General features: G+C 40.9%; 1 protein-coding gene across 3 annotated transcripts in view; it reads right to left on the reverse strand.

Annotated features, from left to right (window-relative positions):
• The window catches only part of DGKH (diacylglycerol kinase eta), a 203,415-nt gene continuing 184,904 nt past the window's right edge, over window positions 3,057-21,567 (reverse strand). For all 3 annotated transcript variants that reach the window (XM_018056794.1, XM_018056791.1, XM_018056792.1), the window contains exons 26-31: window positions 17,464-17,569; window positions 16,382-16,474; window positions 12,615-12,734; window positions 11,382-11,490; window positions 9,465-9,595; window positions 3,057-3,707 (exon numbers count right to left, since the gene is read on the reverse strand). In XM_018056794.1, the coding sequence (XP_017912283.1) occupies window positions 3,618-3,707; window positions 9,465-9,595; window positions 11,382-11,490; window positions 12,615-12,734; window positions 16,382-16,474; window positions 17,464-17,569 (649 nt within the window). In that variant the 3' untranslated portion in view covers window positions 3,057-3,617. The remainder of the gene's footprint in view (window positions 3,708-9,464; window positions 9,596-11,381; window positions 11,491-12,614; window positions 12,735-16,381; window positions 16,475-17,463; window positions 17,570-21,567) is intronic.

Raw genomic sequence — 21,567 nt, forward strand, 5'->3', positions numbered from 1 at the left:
TCTGCCAGCAATGCAGGAGCCGCAAGAGTTAAAAGTTTGGTCTCTGGGTGGGGAAGATCCCCTGGAGGAGGCCATGGCAACCCACTCCAGTGTTCTTGCCTGGAGAATCCCATGGAGAAAGGAGCCTGGTAGGTTCCAGTCCATGGGGTGGCGAAGAGTCGGACGTGACTGCAGTGACTTAGCACGCATTTCTGCATTGGCAGGCAGATTCTTTACAACTGAACCACCAGGGAAGCCTGGGGGCAAAAGTGGGGTGAGACAAAAGGAGCCCTGTTGCAGTAGGATAATTGAAGAGGAAAGAGTAGTACATGGCAGTGAGAATGTGAGTAACCAGTGAGAATGTGAGTAACCATCCCTGCATTGGACATATAGAAAGATGGGAAAGTGAAGTCGCTCAGTCGTGTCCGACTCTTGGCGACTGCATGGACTGTAGCCCACCAGGCTCCTCCATCCTGGGATTTTCCAGGCAAGAGTACTGGAGTGGGTTGCCGTCTCCTTCTCCAGGGGATCATTCCGACCCAGGGATCGAACCAGGGATTGAATCCGGGTCTCCCGCATTGCGGGCAGATGCTTTTACCAGCTGAGCCACCAGGGAAGTGCTGAAAGATGGGAAGCCAGGCAGTAAGAATGAAACTCAGAAAGTGATGTAGAAGGATGGATGGAAGAGAGAAAATGAGTACTTGGAAATTTTATTCAGGCCTGACCACATCCCTGTCTTACTTGAGGTCAGTTGTTCCTCAGGAAAATGAGCAAAGTGAGGGAACATGAAAGGAAGTGGGTGTTGGGAGGTAGGCTGTGAGTCTTCCCCAGCGCTCCGAGATTACCCACGTGTGGGAGAGCCTGGAGGGGAGGAAAGGCTGCAGTTACAGCCCCCAAGCCAGGCTCCGGCTTGAGCTTCTCACCTCAGCTTATATGTGGACCCAGGCACAGAGCCCCTCTGCACTCCCCAGAGCTCTGATCAGCTCTCATGGAGAAGCTCCTCCTATCCTTGCTGTAACCCCCTCTATGACAGAAGCTGGTTCCTCTGTGAAGCTGGACCGTGGCCTCCAGAGGCTCTGAGGGCACTGTCCTGGCAAGCAGGTGTGGGTGAAGTCCTCTGGGTCCTACAGAGCCATGCACAGATGACTCATATAGTGAAAAGTGCTCTTATTTAACCCCAAAGATCAATCTTGTCATTTTTAAAGAATTTCCTTCATCCAAAAGCCACGTGCAGGAAAATTCTAGCTAACAATTCTGTTTAGTGAGGTTCAGCATACATAAGAGATGTTACTCAAGACTGAAAAGTGTTAGTCACTCAGTCGTGTCTGACTTTTTTGCGACCCCATGGACCATAGCCCCACCAGGCTCCTTGGTCCATGGAATTCTCCAGGCAAGGACATTGGAGTGCGTTGCCATTCACTTCTCCAGGGTAAGGGTGAAAGAACAACATCAAAGGAAAAATTCAGTCATTAACATCTTACTCTTAAACTCTGAACAAGTGATAACTTGAGAATCTTTTCTACTGGCAAAGAAGAATTTGGGAAGAGTGAAAAATCAATAAAGCTTTTTTATATTAATTCATTCTTTTCTAGGATTTCTTGCCTCCTTTCCTCCTCTTTTTTTTTTTTTTTTTTTTTTTTTTTTGTGGACAAGGATTTCTGATCTAAGCAGAGTTCAGAGAATCTGGACTGCCTGATTTCACAGGGAAGTGATTGAGGACACTTTCCAGTGCGGATGACTCTAAAAGGAACTGGAAATGACTTTTGATTTCCTAAGTGTGGATCATGTTAAAATTACTAAGTGAGTAGCTCTTGGCTCTTTTAAGCTACCTGATACAATCTGGAAAATTTCCCATTTATTCACAACTCAGGTAAAATATATAGTCAGACACATTCGGTCAGGCGCCTGAGTTCATTTATTTTTAAGATATCCAAACTGTGACTTTTACTAGTAAATACTCAAATCATAAATAAGAATAAAGTGTCAAATATGTAAACCCTTTTGATACAATTAAATTATATGTCTGACAATAGCTCATTTTAAATGTTTTCCCATCAGTATTTCTCTTTAAGCATTTGGCAAAAAAGTCTAGAAAATATCCATGAAAGTGTATTTTAGATTACACGTATGCAAATATGAAGGTACATATAAATGTATACGTGTACGTGTACATATATGTGTGTCTATATATTTATGTGTATATGTCTATCTTTTGAGCACCTACCTAGAAGGCTACTTTATGAAACCTGTCATCACTGGGTCAGTATCCTGTTTAATTCTCTTATATAGAAGATTTTTAAATACTATAATGAATTTTTTAGTATATAATGTCTAAAGTAAATTTATTTGAGGACATTTTTCTGACTTTTTGATAGGTATGCCTTTGGCTTTCAAAGATTTTGATCACAGAAATGTTAACTTCTCATGCACTACATTGAAGTAGAGTGTTTTATAAAAAGGAAAATAATACCTGCCTGACAGGATATAAGAATTAAGTGAGATAATAACGATGGAAAGCCCTTAAGAAAATTTTAAATCTCTTTCACTGGGAAGTTTCTGTCGGTTGTCTCTTTAGCAAATGGATGACACTGGTGGCCAGTCAGTATACTGATCCTAGTTTGAGACACTGGGGAAATTCCTGGTTGTCAACAGTCTGCTATATCATAGATGCAAACAGAGTATTAAATAAACATTAAATTGAAATGAAAAACCGAGTGTGGGAATTTTGGTTTGGAGAGCTATACTAAGTTTTCTTAAGACAACACAACATATAATTTTATGAAAATATACAGAGAATTTTCTTAATGTGCACACCTGCTGTTTATGACAGACTGATATAAAATTGGCTTGCATAAGATATATATCATTGGTTGACTGGGGCCCTGACACATGTTCACAGATTCTTAGACATAGAATATGCAAAATTCCCCATCAAAGAACAGAAAAGTGCCTTTAGCCAACCAAAAGGTATTTAGGTAATCATAAGTTAAACTCCATTAAAACTGACATTAAAGCTAAGTGTTACATATTAAATGTGACATGCAAGAAACAGAGAAACAATTCAGGCAGCAACATCGTGCAGTAAGATTTGCATTCAGTCATAGTGTTTGAGGGGCTCTAACCATACTCTTTGACCACTGAGAGCTAGAGATCTGAAAGGATACCAATTCAAAACACCACGTAACTGACATCTTAATCTTCTAGCCAGTGATTTGAGGGAAGAAGCCAATGCCTCTAACAATGAAACCCAGTAAGTTTCAGCCACATGTTTTTCTGTGGTTGTGCGATAAGAAAATCCCACCTGACCAGATTAAAGGAAAGGAAATATTCTACAGTTCCACCTTTTGGACAATGCAGTTGTCTCAGATTCCTCCTACCTGTTTACTAATATGAGCGTATTTGAACATGTCAGGTTTGCACAATAAGAAAATGGCTTCGTGGAATGTACTTTTTTTGGCACAAAAATATTTTCTAATACCTCAAATCAAAAATTTCACCCATAGCAAAATATTAAGCCATAGAGGTGTCTTAGTGGTGCTTACTCATCTAGGCAGAAAACTACAAGAACAGCCAATGGCTCCCAAGGACTTTGTATTAAGTAGCGATGACTTTCCTTCCAAGGAATAGCACCAGTATGATTACACCTCAGGCTGGAGGATGCTCCTTTCAAGCTCTTTAATTCCCTGGAGAATTCGCTTCACATGACCCACTTTCGGTATCCCCAGGTCCTAAAAAAAAAGGCAAAAAGAAAAAAAGAAGTTAACTGATATGAGAAAACTGATGGTTAAATATTTAGCCAGCTAATAAAATGTAGTTAGCATTCATCTTAGTTTAGATTCAATGATTTACAAAGAAAAGTCAGAAAAGTAAGTTTATAAAACCAAAATCCTGAAATAAAAAAAAATCACCAACCATTAAAAAATGTACACACTTACACACTCTTACACACTCTTAAATGTAACATTCTCATAGGTTACACACAAGATAGTCAAAATTACTTTCTCCTTTTTCTTTTTTGATTTAGAGAAACACAGGTCTTATTGGGATCTGAGAGAAGTGACATGTGATACCAGGATATCCGCAAAATCTACTCAAATAAATTTTGTAGTCTTAAAACAACTACACATTTCCTTGCTAAAATATTAAACTTACAAATAAGTCCTGCTCCTCAAGGAAGACTCCAGTACCTATGACCTACATGTGGAATGTAAATCCTTTTATACTTGCATTTAGAGTCTTTGATGTGAGTGAGATATTTAAATAATTTTTATGTTTTATAAGTGTAAAAAAAAATCACATAGACATAGGTATATGTGAGTTGATGTTTTTCCTCAAAACACTTTTGACTCCTTTCCCTCAGAACTCTTCTTGTTTTTTAAAGACCCATCTTCCTGAAAAGAACCAAGAAGCCAAGATTTATTGGGTTGGCCAAAAAGTTCACTTGGGTTTTTCCTATGACATTGATGGAAACATCCATACGATGTTATGGAAAACTGCAAATGATCTTTTTGGCCAACCTAACAGTTTTCAGAAATGAATGGTGACTGCTGTGTGTGCAGCATAGAGCAGGCACTTGGCAAATGAATGCTTGCTGTATGGATAAAGCAGATGCATTCAAGACAGCCATAATATTTACTGTCTGAAAAATTGAAACAGATGGTGAAGATCTCTGCTCCCAATAGCTTCTTTAAGCTTAATGGCCATAGTGTATTTGCCAGTATGTGAAGTCAACTTCTTCACAAATCAGAGTGTGGAATATCTGAAAATAAGTAAAGAGATGACTTTCAAAGCAGTCTCAAAAGTAGGATTATAAGGTATCACAAGATTATTCGTCTGAGAAGACACACACACATACACACACACACATTCTCTCAATCTCCGCCATCTACTTCATGAACTCTCTGAATTCTGTAGCACCAATGCTACTGAGGATTCAGCATCTTTCTGGAAAATAATCTTTCCACAGTGAGTGCTCTTTTCAAGCCTGAGATAACTTCAGGGTAATGTTTTACAATATTTAATTGATCCTGAAAAACATCTGCTCATGAGACACCAGGTCATCCAAAACTAGTCTTACGTCAACTATCCAGCTCCTGAGTGTGTGCTAGAACAGCAGACTTAAAAGCAAGGCCAAACCTTAAAGGAACATAGACATGCAGGTGCATTTGATTTGAGTGGAATGGTTAAGTATTCTTTATATTTTGTGATAATGTAGTTATCTGATTAAGAAAGATATTTAATATCAAATATTTTATATATAGTATGCCATACTATATTCTCAAGAATAAAAGCTTCATTGAGAGAAGCAGACTTTACTCATAATTCATGAGTCATGAGATGATGTTTCCCCTAGAGTTACACTAACTTCTTAGCTATATTTTCTTTAGTTTGAGTTCAACAGTCATGTCTTCTAGGAATCAGGCTGTGATAAAGTTATGTCATGAGACCATATTCATTAGTGTCGAGTTTTTCTTTCTTTGGAAGAAGAGCTTTAACTTTGCAGAGGCATTCTTTGTAGCTGCCGTTATCCTTTGGCCCACACATAAACAACTTTCCAAATGGAGAAAACAAAACACCAACCAAACAACTCCCCCGCCCCAACCCCGTGTCTTTACCACTTTATTTGGGGGGTGTGTCTGTGTGTGCTCAGTCGCTCAGTCATGTCTGACTCTTGAGGCCTGCTGGACTGAAGCCCACCAGGCTCCTCTGTCCATGGAATTTTTTCAGAAAAGAATACTGAGCAGGTTGTCATTTCCTGTTCCAAGGGATCTTCCCAATCCAGGGGTTGAACCTGAGTCTCTCGTGTCTCGTGCACGGGCAGGCGATGCTTCACCACCGTGCCACCTAAGAAGCCCTACTTTCTTTGGTACCCCTCACTGCTTTCTACTGTCTTCCAAGAGAGGAAACACTGCAATCAGTTTGTCTGTTACAGCACATTAGAAATATCTTCCCTTTCCCACCTTTAGACTGTCACATTGCTATCCCCAGTTGTTTGGTGATAACGAAGTAACACCTGAGCCAAGATCTGAGCAACAGCTAGCCAAGTGGCAGGTAGGGAAGAAGCATACCTTCAGAGGGCACACCCCTGACGTGACAGTTTCATATTTTTAAATAAATGAAGCACGGCCAGATTGGAAGAGTATAGCCCCAAAGGGTCAGTGGCCCCACAGCAGGTTAAATACATGGGCAGAACTCTGTGGGTGTCCCATAGATGCTGAGTCTTTATTGGAATTGAAATGGGAAGCCACCAAAAGGTTTTAAGCAGAAGAGTGATATACCTGATGTTATTAAAGCATCACTCTGGGCTTCCCTGGTGGCTTAGATGCTAAAGAATCTGCCTGCAGTGTGGCAGACCTGGGTTCAATCCCTGGGTTGGAAAGAACCGATGAAGAAGGGCATGGCAACCCACTCCAGTATTCTTGCCTGGAGAATTCCAGACAGAGGAGCCTGGTGGGCTATACTCCATGGGGTTGCAAAGAGGCAGACAAGACTGAGCGACCAATACACATCATTCTAGTTGCAATGATAATAGATGAGAGGGCAAGAGTATCAGTGGGTGGGCCAGTGAGGAAGGTACTGACCTTACACAGGCAAGAGGAAGGACTATGGAAAGGAGAAAGATAACTAGATGGAGATTAAAATTAAACTACTTTGTGATGGTCTAATGAGGCAGGATAAGGAGGAGGAAGATGCTAAATGTGACCCTGGGTTTCCCTGGCTCAGGTCCCTGAGTTGCTAAGATAATAGACCACAGGAAGGGGCAGAATAGGAGGACAGGACTGCAAAAGTTTGGTTGTGGACACTTGGACTGACAGTCTGGGTCGTGGCCTAGTGGCAAGCAGACTTGGTGATACGATCCTAGACTTTACAAACGACGTCAGGGCTAGAAGTAGAACCGTGTGAGCCAATGATATAGCTATGGACGGTATCCGAAGTAATGGAAATGGATACAGTTACCTAGGAAGTAGATAACCCTTCACCAACATTCAGAGACTTTCCTCTGAAGGGGCTGCTCCCTCTTAAAGCTCCAATGACAGAGAACAAGGTGAGCTCATTTCCGGCTTGGTTTTGTTCCACTGAAGACTCTGTAAAATTATTACCCTTCCCATTGCCCTATAGTGTGTTTTAGAACCAATGGATACAGTTACCTAGGAAGTAGATAACCCTTCACCAACATTCAGAGACTTTCCTCTGAAGGGGCTGCTCCCTCTTAAAGCTCCAATGACAGAGAACAAGGTGAGCTCATTTCCAGCTTGGTTTTGTTCCACTGAAGACTCTGTAAAATTATTACCCTTCCCATTGCCCTATACCGTGTTTTAGAACCAAAAGAGTTAAAACTGACTAGGTCAATACAAATTTCTGAAAGCAAAGTTTTAAGGGAAAGAATGTCATTTGCCTTAAAAATAAAAACAAAAAAGTCTCATGCTAAATAAAAGTTTTAGCAACGTAATTCTTAATCATCTCCTTTGTACTCTTATTGTTTTTTCCAGCCGGGTTCTATCAGTCTAACTTTAACTTTTATATGTGAGCTTTGTTTTTTTCTTCTGCAAATATTATCACTCATAGTGTGCAAGTGTATGTTTGTTTATGTTTATAATACTTATATTATATACAGACAAAGTCTTTTCCTTGAATGTATGCTTGTTCATGGCAAGTGAAATGCAAGCTTCTAGAGGGCAGATGCTACCTAGAGAAGAGAACAATACAGTCATCAATACGTACATACGTATGCGTTAGTCCCTCAGTTGTGTCTGACTCTTTGCGACCCTATGGACTGTAGCCTGCCAGGCTCCTCTGTCCGTGGAATTCTTCAGGTAAAAATACTGGAGTGCATTGCCATTTCCTTCTCCAGGGGATCTTCCCAACCCAGGGATCGAACCTGGGTCTTCTGCTTTGCAGGCAGATTCTTTACCCTCTGAGCCACCAGGGAAGCCCATTCATCACTAGCTATTCAATAAATATTGCCGCCTGTTGAGGATATCAGAAGCTACACAAATATGTTACATGTAACGGTCTTCCTCATTTACTTTTTAGTGTATTCATTTGAAGTGCTGAAGTCAATTTTTACTCGAATACTATATATTCTATTTATTTTGCTGTGTTCCAGATTTGGGACTTTCAACTAAGGTAACTAGTTAATCTATTATTTTATTATTATTCTGGCTCAAAATGTCTAGGTATATGTCTTTAGGTATAATGTTTAGCTATGTGTGCGTGCGTGCATGCTAAACCACTTCAGTCCTGTCTGAATTTTTGTGACCTTATGGACTGTAACCCACCAGGCTCCTCTGTTCATGGGATTCTCCAGGCAAGAACACTGGAGTCAGTCGCCATGCCCTCCTCCTCCAGGGGATCTTCTGACCCAGGGATCCAACCCAGGTCTCTTCCATCTCCTGCATTGGCAAGTGGGTTCTTTCCCACTAGCGCCACCCGGGAAGTGCCAATGTTTAGGTATAATATACTTTATATTACCCAGTTGGGTTTAAAAGTCTCTACTAAAATATTTTTAGATAACGGCACAGCTGTTCATGAATTTATTAGGAATTTACTGTCTCATAATGTTATGCATTGTTAGAACCAGGTGATTAGGAAAGGAATCAATCCATCAAATGTTGACGGCTTTATCACTGGCTTAATGAATCAATCTTGGAATTTTTAAATGGCAGTATGTGGCAAGAAAATATAACATGACAGAATGCTCCTTTTAACCCTGGGACAGAATATGCTATTTAGGCCATTTCTGTGGTTGAGTGTCCACTCAAAGAAGAAAACTGAATTGCTGCACACCACGAATTCATAATTTTTCTTCCCTGTCATAAAAGACAAATAAGTTTTGAGAAGCTCTCTAGCAAAAACAAGGCATAATTTTTACTTCATTCACTAAAAAGGAAAACACATTTATTTTCGGGAAGAATACAATTTCAATTATAAGCCATGGAAAGGAAATTTGAATTTGTCTAGTTGTTCACGTGACCTCTGAAAGGTCAATTTAGAAACACAACCAAATCGTAGAATTCTAAGTAGCCACTGCTGCTAACTCTGTCATCTAGATTCCTATATTAGAAAGGCTTTGTTCTTGGTATTTTGAATGAATTTTTAGTTATTTGAACTTTTTAGTAGATATTTTCAATCATTTTAAGCAACAAATATCACCTTTCATGTTGATCCAAGAAAATGAACTGATGGAAACGTGATCCATTTGGAGATATTAGCACAGCCATGCCAATGGACACAGAGAAAAATTACTAAGTTCATGCTAAGCTTTAGCTGTAACTGTCAGACAATGATTCCGACAGAAAAATATTACTGACTTTCTCTTTTCAAAAGCATATAATGAACTCGGGCCACAGAACAATGCATATTATATAGATGACATACGCATACCATGAGCCAAGCTGCAAGCACAGAACTGAAGGGCGCAGGAGAAAGGAGTCTGTTTGCAAGAAAAAAATTTTAAGAAGAGAAGAGTAGCACAAAGGAAATACCTTAAGATCTCGCCTTTCCAGATGCAAAAGTTCAGCCCCTCTGATGTCATGACGGATGAAGATTTCTCTGTACTCTCCCAAATTGAGCAGATCCAGCCAAGCAGCAACTTCCTCTGTGCCCCACTTCTGAACTACCAAAGTTAAGAGCAAAACCCCCTTAATTTCTACATGCTCAACGCATTACAAAGCACAGGTTGGCCAAAGAAGAAGCAAAACAGCAGCAGTGCTAGCCAAGGGAAAGGTTCAAGGTACTGTCTCAACAGAACTACAACTCCGCTTCTTCCCATGCAAGTTTCAGACTGTCAATCAACATGAGGTCCTGACTCTACAAGGACATTCACTGCTGTGTACTTGCGCCTTTTGCTTTAGCTCAGTTTCCTCCTTAAAGCCATGCAAACCACACGACGTGTATAAAAATGTGTTCCTCGTAATCGGGATCAGCAGTACAAGGTCTAAATAAACTCTGATTATTTCCTTAAGATCATATACGAAACTTATTATAGTTGAGCTACCAATGCTAATAAAAAGTTCAAATCTGACACAGGATATAATTTGACACAAACTTCTGCTTCAGGCCTTGCCAGTTTCAAGACCTTTATTGGTTCTCAGCTGCCTTTGTTGGTTCTGTTCTATTGATGCTTCCCATTACAGACAATCACGCAATGCTTGCATGCTAATAATTATGCAAGGCTTGCGTGCATGCTAATCGCTTCAGTCGTGTCCAACTCTTTGCGATCCCATGGACTGTAGCCCGCCAGGGTCCTCTGTCCATGGATTCTGCAGGCAAAAATACTAGAGTGGGTACTGTGCTCTCCTCTAGATCTTCCTGACCCAGGGATCGAACCCATGTCTCATGTCTCCTTCATTGGCAGGTGGGTTCTTAACCACCAGCACCACCTGGGAAGTACAATTATACAATAAGTGTCTTGTTAAATCAACTTAACATTGTCTAAAAACTGTCAACACTGCTTTCCAAGGTTAATTGTGTTATTTTACTGTATGTATTCTCTTTCATACATTTTACCCAACATTGATTAGCTTAATAAAAAGTCTCCTTGTTTGCCACATTTGGTTTTAAAATGCTCTTCAACAGCTGCTTTGTGCATTATCAAAAATAAGGTTATATATCACTTTTTAATATGAGATGGCTAACTCAGAAGAGTTATAAAATTATTTGATAAATTAAGACATCTACCATCATATACATAGAACCTGAAGGTCTTCAGCAGTATTACAGCACTACTTTTAATCTCTAGGGAAAGGTGAAAAGGGAATTTGAAAGAATATCCAAGAAAGAGTTTAATCTTTGCTTGAGAATGCAAGTATCACAGTGAATTGTTATTAATGAGCTGAAACGGTGTTCTAAGTCTTTAAAAGAGGAGGAACAGAATATATGACTTGAGGTGGAAAATACACCTGGCAAGTTAAAAGATTAAACGAAAGTTTCTACGTTCCATTTGTCAAAATGAGGTAGATTGTGCGTGCTAAAGAAGGAAAACAAATTGTAAGCGGTGAACTGCTGTTGAGCAAGATGAAGAACCATCAAACAGAGGCGCTGACATTCACACAATGAAGTGGAAGCAAATCAGCAAACTACTTCATAGTCTTGTGTATTTCATGACTACAGACTCCTGCTCACAATGGGACTTATTTTAGGTGTGCTATGATTTTTTTGTACGATGGTAAAATGAACATAAAATGAAATTCACTACTTAAACCATTTTACAGTATATGATTCAAGAGCATAAATGCTATTTATAAGTACATCCATAAAAGCTATTTATGAGTATATCCATAATGTGGTACAATGATTATCACTCTCTAACCTCAGCGCATTCTCATCCCCTTAACGATATCACGTTAATTCGTTATTTTTTCCAAAACATTATACTTTCCCTTTCCGTGTGGATCACCTACCAGGCTGTGAACTTGTCTTCTGCTTCTGAACCTTCTCCTTTTTGAATTTGGGCACAATACGAAATACCGTGCTTTTGCTATTTCTCTTGGTGCAATCCATGGGGGGCTCCTGTTTGAGTCGATCAAGGAAAGAATTTTCTCAGGATGTTAAGAGGAGAAAAACCCACTCTGACAGCAGAGATAACACAGGAAGAGGTTATACACACAGAACATTGTTGGAGTGATAACTCCCTCCCCAAAAGTTCATGGTGTTGCATACTCCTGAAAATGTACTGACTCCTGCAAGATGATGTGTTCACATAAATGCTTTTTCTCATTTGCTCAAGAAAAGTGCATTCGAAAGGAGAACAGTAGTCTCCCCGACCAGGACAGTAGTGTGGTTCTCCTTTTCGTGGTTTCTGTTACCTGCCGTCAACCTCAATTCTGAAAATACTACATGAAAGTTCCAGAAATAAACAATCCATACACGTTTTAAGTTGTACACTGCTCTGAGCAGCATGATGAAGTCTTGAGCCATCCTTATCTATCCCATCTGTTATCCTATCTAACCAATCTGAGTTATCTGACCAGGTGATGTGGTATCACCATGCTTGTGTTCAAGTCACCTTATTTGACTTAATAATGGTGCCAAAGAACAAAAGTAGTGATGCCAGCAATTCACATATGCTAAAGAGAAGGTGCAAAGTGCTTCCTTTAAGGACAAGATGAGAGCTCTTAATAAGGGGAAAAAAAAAAAATCGTATGCTGAGCTGGCTAAGATCTACGGTAAGAATGAATCTTCTGTCTATGAAACTGTGAAGAAGGGAGAAAAAATTCATGCTAGCTTTGCTGGCACATCTCAGACTGCAAAGGTTACAGCCACAGTGCATGAGGCACGCTCAGCCAGTATGGAAGGGGCATGAAGACGGACCACATTCACGTAACTTTTGTTACAGTGCATTGTTATAATCGTTCTATTTTATTATTGTTATTGTTGATGTCTTAACTGTGCCTAATTTATAAATTCACCTTTATCCTAGGTATGCGTGTGTAAGGAAGAACATAGTACATGTAGGATTTGGTACTGAGGTTCCAGGGGTCCCGTGGGAGTCTTAGAATGTTATTTCCTGCAGATAGGGGAGGATGGCTATATTTAAAATGTATTTTCTCCTGAACATTTCTTTTTCAAAAGGTGCATTCAAATTCTATTGTCACAAAGCATACACATTTATAAACAGGTTGAATTTTACATACCTCATCCTCATTCGGGTGTAAGATATAATAAAGCCACGGAATCTCTGTTAACTTCTGCAGTTCCACTTCCACGGAATGTAAGGCATTGGATACGCGCTCTTCATGTGGAGATTCCAATTGCTATTTAACAGCAGATTAAAAACCGAGATAAAACAAGCCTCAGAGACCAACCTCAAACCCTCAAACAGAATAAACTATTTCACTGACACTGAACATCCTCACCTCTTGTGAGGCGAGACAGAGTGTTGTTGGTTTTAACACAAAAAAATAGAGAAAAAAGAACAAATTATTTTATACTGACTTCATTTAAGCAAATTTGCATAGACTTATCCTCACTTCCCAAAGGTGATATAAGTAAGTAGTGTGACTTTAATAATTTCACAGAAAAAATTATTGCTATTGGTGGTTTTTTCCTATGCAAATCCCTTCTTCCTTCTTATCCTTGCATCCCATCTGCCTTGCTGTAGTAAATAATCTCATCATTTTAACATATTTGTGGCAAAAATCATTTTGATCTACACAGGCTACAGTGTAAACAAATAATGATATTTCAAATTGGTCAAAAACATGTCACATAATAAGAATCGCCTGCCACAATAATCTTCTGGGTAACTAAAATAACAACTTTAGGAGAAAAAAAGCCTACAGATCTCACAAAAATTGGTGATAAAAAGCTGTTGTACAAATCAGGAAAAGCTAAATGGTTTGTAAACTGGAAGAAGCTTTGGAAACTTTAAAGAGAATTTAACTGGTCACCTCTTGCTCATTCATTTAAAGCACTTATCATCACTATTTTTAAAAATTTGTTGGCTACACGGGGCAGCATGGGGAACAGTTCCTTGACCAGGGATCAAACCCCTGCCCCCTGCATTAGGAGCTTGGAGTCTTAACCACTGGACCACCAGGGAAGTCCGTAAAGCAGTTATTAAAAGTCACAAATTCAATAAATAAATAAAGGTGAAATCAACACTGCTACAAGCAGAATTGGGAGGCGCTGAATTCTAGCCTTGCCTTTGTTACTAACTATGCCACCAAGGGATGATGAATTGATTTGAGGAGTCTCAGGTTCCTTCTCGGGCTTCCCTCATAGCTCAGTTGATAAAGAATCTGCCTGCAATGCAGGAGACCCTGGTTCAATTCCTAGCTCGGGAAAATCCGCTGGAGAAAGCACAGACTACCCACTCCAGTATTCTTGGGCTTAGAACATGACTACACAATTTCGAGGATCTCTTCTAGCAAATCAAACTTTGATAAATGATGTCAAAATTGTACAGTATCTATATATAGGTTCATAGAGATTGAATTTATTTATTTTGGTCACACTGCAAGGCATGCAAGATCTTAGTTCCCCAAACAGGGATGGAACCCACACCCGCTTCAGGGGAAGCGTAGTCTTAACCACTGGAACACCAGTGAAGCTCTGGTTGACAAGATTTTAAACTGAAAGTTCAGAGAGAATATTATTATTATTTATTATGGACATTATTTTTTCCCCTCTGTTATTCAAATGCTCTCAAATCCCCTTTGTTATTCAAATTCTAGTATTTCTAGAAGCTAATACAAATACAGAAATTCTCCACCATATCATATAAAAGTTATCACTTTTATTTTAGTCTAAGTATGTATGTCTTATAAAACTGATAAAATAGTTATTGTATGTGCTATGTGCTAATAAGTTGCTTCAGTTGTGTCCTACTCTTTGTGACCCTGCGGACTGCAGCCCGCTAGGCTCCTCTGTCCATGGGATTCTCCAGGCAAGAATACTGGAGTGGGTTGCCATGCCCTCCTCCAAGGGATCTTCCTGACCCAGCGATTGAACCTATTTCCCTTATGTCTCCTGCACTGGCTATATTCATTCTATAAGCAAACTATAAAGTATAACTTAGCTGCTCTCAAATATGATTGATTTTTTATTTTGATATCAATACTGCCAAACATTTAAAAATCATCCACTGGTAAAGGGGAATTCCCTGATGGTCCAGTGGAGAGGATGTATCCTTTCATTGCCGTGGACCAAGGTTTGATCCATAGTCAGCGAACTAAGATTTCACAAGCGGTGCAGTACAGTCAAAAAATAAAAATTTCACTGGTGTACATTTTCAAACCAAACATCCATATTTGACTATGACAGAAGAATTAAAAGTGCAGAAGAATCCTTCTATATTAACAAAATATAATTGATTAATATTAACCAAGTAACACTCAATGGGTACTTTCAGTACAGAGAGCTAAAATATAAAGTAAGTTATGCTTCTAGTTCTTCTCAATCAGCAATTATCTTAAATATATTTCAAATAACACACACAAAAAACATGTCCTTCATCCAGTAATTGGTACTGAGGTCATGACTTGCTGGATTTCCTATAGGACTAATTTTAGAAGAGCAGCAAGAAGATTTTGGTTAAAAATAGAAGTGTCAAGAATAACCAAGATGATTTTCCTATTGGTTTTATCAAAGGATATATCCAATATTTCTTTCTAAAAGTTTCTATTCACGACCATAGCACAGGCTGCCACCTCTTGCCCCAAGGAAGTTGCTTTTGAGTTTCCCTTGGAAATGGTAAAACCAATTGATTCATGCAGCCTTTAAGATTCTCTTCTCAGAGCAAAGGATGCTTCAGTGGCAGCATTCTTTTGGACAGCAGCCAAACAGAAATTCCAACCAATCACCTCCAATCACCTCTCTCATTCTTTCACTATGCCAGATACTATGATTTTTATTCTCACTTTTATTTAGATGCATAAATTTTCCTCAGTAAGAGAGAAAATTATAGTAAACAGAAATGTTTTAAGATTATCACCTCATCTATCAATTAATGAAAATTGTTACAAAGAATTAAAAAATAGCTAATATATTAGGCTTTCTACATTTACAACAGCATGTGTGAATAACCTAAAATTGAACACTAGGTGGCGAAAAGACCCAACGCTAGAACATTTCCAGGATGAGGGAGGAAAAGCTAACAAGGAAAGGATTCTGGGCAAACCAGACAGAAACATTTACAGAGTCCTAGCACTTATGCTTGAGGTCCAAGGATTGTGGTCTGATTCACACTTGGCCTCAACTCGATTTCCAGCACCATTATCTTGAGTTAATCCAGGGATAGGTCTAGTTCCTGAAATTTAGTTCTGGACACACTGAGTCTAGAAAGCATCATCTAAGCCCATCTAGAAAACAGTAACAATCATATTTCAAAGGTTAATTTTGGAGACACAGCTCAGGACTTCCTCTACTTTTCTGCATTCATGGGTGAACAAGTTCTTGAAGGAGGTCTTACTCTCTGTAAAGCCCAAGATTCTCAAAGCTGACGGGGGAGAGCAGGATTATACAGACATGATGACAGGGCAGCTCTGCTCCTGCTGTGGTTTAGCTGCAAGGTGGTCTCTGACTCTGTGACCCCACGGGCTGTAACCCACCAGGCTCCTCTGTCCGCGGGATTCTCCAGGCAAGAATACTGGAGTGGGTTGCCATTTCCTTCTCCAGGGGATGTCTCCCACCCAGGGATCAAACCCGGGTCTCCTGCATTGCAGGCAGGTTCTTTCCTGACTGAGCTACGAGGGACCCTCTACTCCTGTTAGCCTGGAGCGTACTCCCAGGTACAGTCATATAGTTTCTTAAAAGCAAAAGCGAGGTGAAAAGGAAGCTCTAGAGAAGGGGGCCAGAGCCTGCCTGTGCATTAGAATCTGATGAATGCATGCTCCCCAATGAAGGCAAGAACCATACATTTATCATCATTCTGATATTATCCATCATTTCTTTTCCTTACCAAAGGAACCCTGCCCACTAGCAAAGATTCTGTTTCATTATATAGGGCCTTCACATTGATGGCTATTTCAGTGGCAGTATCTCTTGTAAGACTCTAGGAAAAAAAAAAAAAAACAGAGACATCAAAAACAAGTAGTTCTGTATTAAACTGGGATTCAATCATCAGAGAGTACATTTTATCTTTCCGATTTAAATTCACATTGCAAGTATTTTTTAAAATCTGCCAAAATGCTTTTGTAACTGCAAAATTTCACACTCACATTTGTTAGCAGGATTACCGCTTCTACGTCTTACAGCACAGAACCAAAAGAATACGCTGACTGTAGTAAACACACAGAACCACATCTCAGGCACACAAGCATGTATATGCTGGTGACAAAAGACACATATTCCCACAAAAATTAAGTCAAAGAAAATCACGTCTTAAAAGGGGCATTATCTGATCACATTAGTTCTATCCACTGAATTTCACTCTCATTAGTTCCAACCAACCAGACCGATTTTTAGACTTTCATCTTAAGGATGAACACTTCTTTTTACCCCAGGTAACTTCAACTAAATAACTGAAAGGATAAAAACAAGGCCATGTATCACTTGGCAAGTGAATATAACTTCAAGAGTCAGATTCCATTCACCTGTTGTAACTTCTACATTAGAAAACTGACCAAATTTACTGAGGCAGTAAAACGAAATGAAGAATTATTTCAGTGGACAACTTCAACACCGAGTGATCAGTTCTAGTTAAACGCATGATAACAAGGTGTGCCCTGTGTGAAGGTGCAGGGGAGGAGGTAAAAAAGAGGACTGCAGGTACTTAAAAGGACAAGGAGTGCAAGGAAGATGGTAGGGTGCCAAGTGAGTCAAAGAGAAACAGAAAAAAGGCGACGTGAACTTAACAGCAGGAGTGGGAAAACGGTGGCAGGAAAGGAAAATCAAGAAAGCTTTGGTCATTAGTGAAGGGTAAGCTTTCGGTAGAGACTCATATACTGTTTTCTTTCAAAGCATGTGGCATGTTTAAAGTATCAAGCTGTGTACGTAACACCAAAAAATGTGCGGAATGGGCATTTACCATTAGCTCCTCACCTCTGGGAAGCGTGGGTTGGCTTTGTTCAGGGCATGGGAGCAGGCGTTCACCGCGTGGGCCAGCTCCTGCTCCAGGAGACAGTGGATGGTGGCCGCATCGCAGATCCTGGAGGCGGAAACAAGACCCATGAACACACCACTCTTCCGAGCGCTACTTGAGTTTTCTGAAGTGTAGAAATGGTAGAATGAAACAAGTAAAAAAAAAAAAAAAAGCATGAAAGGAAAAAAATTTTTTAATAACTGCTCAATTATGAATGGCACAGGGTAGATTTACGAAATTCAAACCCTACTGCAGCAAAAAATGTGTGTATGTGTTAGGCGCTCAGTCATGTCTGACTCTTTGTGAGCCCTTGGACTGAGGCCGCCAGGCTCCTCTGTCCATGGGATTTCCCAGGCAAGAATACTGTTGTGGGGTGCCATGCCCTCCTCCATGGGATCCCAGATTCGACGCAGGGATCGAACCCAGGTAGCCCACATTGCAGGCAGATTCTTCACCATCCGAGCCACCAGGAAACAAAAAATACCAACCCCAGAATCTCTTATATAAAAAGTTAGGCCTACGGACTCTCCGGGTGGTTAAGAATCTGCCGGCCAGTGCAGATCAAACACAGGTTTGATCCCTGGTCTGGGAAGATTCCTCATGCCTTGGGGCAATCGATCAAGCCCGAGCGCCACAATGACTGAAGTGCCCGGGCTCCAGGAGAGAAGCCGCCGCAACCAGACGCCTGCACGCTGCAACAAAGAGGAGCCCCTGCTCACTGCAACCAGAGAGTCCGTGGGCAGCAACAAGCACCCAGTGCAGCCAAAAGTAAATTAATTAAATTGAAAAAATGTTAGGCCTAGCATCAGAGATATGCATACTGAGGTGCTACTTGGAAGCACAAGGTAGAGTAACACTTCATTCTGCATTATTGCTGGAAAGTTGAGAGGCGTCCCAAATGCAGAGTGTAGACACATCTTATATTCACTGAAACTTCAACCAGGCACAGTTACAACACACTCAGTCAGTTCATTCCAGTTGCTCAGTCGTGTCCGACTCTTTGGGACCCCATGAACCACAGCACGCCAGGCCTCCCTGTCCATCACCAACTCCTAGAGTTTACCCAAACTCATGTCCATCGAGTCAGTGATGCCATCCAGCCATCTCATCCTCTGTCGTCCCCTTCTCCTCCCACCTTCAATCTTTCCCAGCATCAGAGTCTTTTCAAATGAGTCAGCTGTTTGTATTAGGAGGCCAAAGTACTGGAGTAGGGGAAAACATTGCCACATATATCATCGTGCCAAGTGCTTTATATGCACTGTCTAATTTAATGTTCACAACCTAACAGGTAGTGGTGGTTTTTCTCCACTTTGTAGATGACGACATAGGAGGCTCAGAGAGTGTTAGTATGTACACAAAGCTAATCAGTGATAGAGCCTGGATTTTGGTCTATGTCTATCCAACGCCAAAGCCTGTTGTGCCACCATCCTTTGGAATCTAGACCTTCAAGAATAGTCCTAGAAAGACAGGATCTAGAAAGGCAGGGCAATAAGGTCAAAGAGAAAAAGGGAGAAATTCTACGGACTGCTAGAAAATGAGCAAGGTGAACAACAAGCAAGAAGGTACATCTATTCTAATCCTTTTGCTTCTGACATCTTCAAGCAGAATGACCTTCAATCCAGAAAGGGAAGAACAAAGGAAGAGACAGAAGTCCTCCATGGCTGAATCACGAGCAAAGGAGAAGAATTTAATTCTTAAGGATCGTATGATGGATATCCAAGACACAGAGGAACTTGCAAACATCACCTAAGCATCCTTATCAACAACCTTGAAATCATGAGGAAGAGGAAGAACAGAGATGAGTAAATGTTATTCTAATTTTCAAGGCAAAAGGAAGTACTCAACCTCAAGGGAACATCTCCAACTGCTAACTGAATTTCCTACTAGGTGCGGGCTTCCCTGGTGGCTCAGATGGTAAAGAATCTGCTGCAGTGCAGGAGACCTGGGTTTGATCCCCGAGTCAGGAAGATCCCCTGGAGAAGGGAATGGCCACCCACTCCAGTATTTTTACCTGGAGAATTCCAAGGACAGAGGAGCGGGAGAGGCTGCAGTCCACGGGGTCACAGAGAGCCGGACCCAACTATGAGAGCAACTTTCACTTTTCTGCTATTTCAAATGAATACACATTCTGAAAATCGATGAGTGAGCCTGATTTACTGGCTGATGGGGAATCATGTCCCCCTCTGTTTTTTTTTTTTTGGATATTTGGTTGGTTGACAGGATGATAGTATAGGAAGAACATTGTGGTTTCAAGGGAGCATGCTTTAGTTTCAAGAAAACTAAGGAATCTCCATACTGCTTTCCATAATGTATTAATTAGCTGGATTGTATTATTTTAAAATGTATATGTACATCAAATCATCACACTGCATACCTTAAATATACAGTATAGAATTTTTATTTGTCCATTGTACCTCACTAAAGCCAGGAAAAAATTTAAAAAAACAAAAAATTCTGTAAATTGAAGTCAACAGAAGATGTTCACAGTGTCTAAGATGTATTTACCTTAAAACTACTGTGTCTGTGGATAAGAAGCTGAGATGCACAATAATGCAGTTACGTGGATTTAGCTGGCTAAATATTAATCTTTCCTTATCTTTTTCCTAAGCTGCTCAGTATCTTACAGTTATCATCCTTTACTCTAAAATGTTAAATATTGGTCTCCAGCAGTAGGGAGCGTGTATCTTTCTTCGTATCTCTGACATCTAGCACACTCTGGGCATCTAACACATACTTAAAGAGGAGAATAAGGAATGAGTGAGAGAGAGCAGACGGAGAGGGTGGGGAGGGCAAAGGAAGCAAGTTAGCTCCTCGGACTCCTAAGTTTTGCTTTCCTTTTCTGTTTCAGCGTTTTGATCAGTGACCAGGTAAAGGTGTCGGAAGACTATAATAGCCATCATGCGCAGAACACCGAATATGCCGGACCTGCTGTGCCAAGGGCGCTTCCCATGGCGGGTCTCACTTAACCTTCACAGTGACCTGGTCAGGCAGCTCTTACCCAGGTTGGGTAGATGCGATTTGGGTGAGGAGGCGAGAAGATGCATGCCTATGGTCCCGCCTCATCTTTGAAGCTTAATCCTGGTCATAGTGATTTTTATCTGCTTTATGTTCACAGAACTTTTTCTTTTTTTTAATCTTCTCTTTCTGTCTCCTAAAATTAATTTCTGTGGTCTGGCGAAGTCCGTGATGTATCTACTGGAAACAGATTTTTGGACTGTTCCCACCCATCCCCACCCCCTGACTCTTCTTGGGAGCAGGGTTAATATTTCCTTCGACATCCTATAAACACTTAATAATTACAAAGCACCATATAAATGAGTAATGTAGTATAAGAGGGCTTCCTGGGTGGCTCAGGGGTAACAAATCCGCCTGCCAATGCAGGAGACACAAGAGACCTGGGTTCGATCCCTGGGTGGGACAGATCCCCTGGAGGAGGGCACGGCAACCCACTCCATATTCCTGCCTGGAGAATTTCATGGACAGAGAACCTTGGTGGGCTACAGTCTGTGGGGGTCATGAGTCAGACATGACTGGGCGACTGGGCACACACGCACATTGAAGACTGTATGTAAAGTGGGGAAAAGTAACAAAAGGGTTATACACATGTAATATACATACATAATACATACGTATGTTTCATATGTGTTAAGTTGCGTCAGTCGTTTCCGACTCTTGCAGCCCCATGGACCGCAGCCCGCCAGGCCCCTCTGTCCACGGGTTCTCCAGGCAAGAATACTGGAGTGGGCTGCCATTCCTTTCTCCAGGGGATCTTCCCGACCCAGGAACTGAACCTGCATCTTTTACATCTCCTGCCTTGGCAGGCGGGTTCTTTACCACTGGCGCCACCTATAAAATAGGGCTTTCCCGGTGGCTCAGTGGTCAAGAATCCAACTGCTATGCAGGAGGTGCAGGAGACACAGGATCGATCCCTGCGTGGGGCAGATCCCCTGGAGAAGGAAACGGCAACCCACGGCAGTATTCGTGCCGGAAGAACCCCAGGGCCTGAGGAGCCTGGAGGGCTACAGTCCATGGGGTTGCAAGAGTCGGATAGGATGGCAGCGACT

This window comes from Capra hircus, chromosome 12, assembly GCF_001704415.2.
Source record: "Capra hircus breed San Clemente chromosome 12, ASM170441v1, whole genome shotgun sequence".
Taxonomy (NCBI): Eukaryota; Metazoa; Chordata; class Mammalia; order Artiodactyla; family Bovidae; genus Capra; species Capra hircus.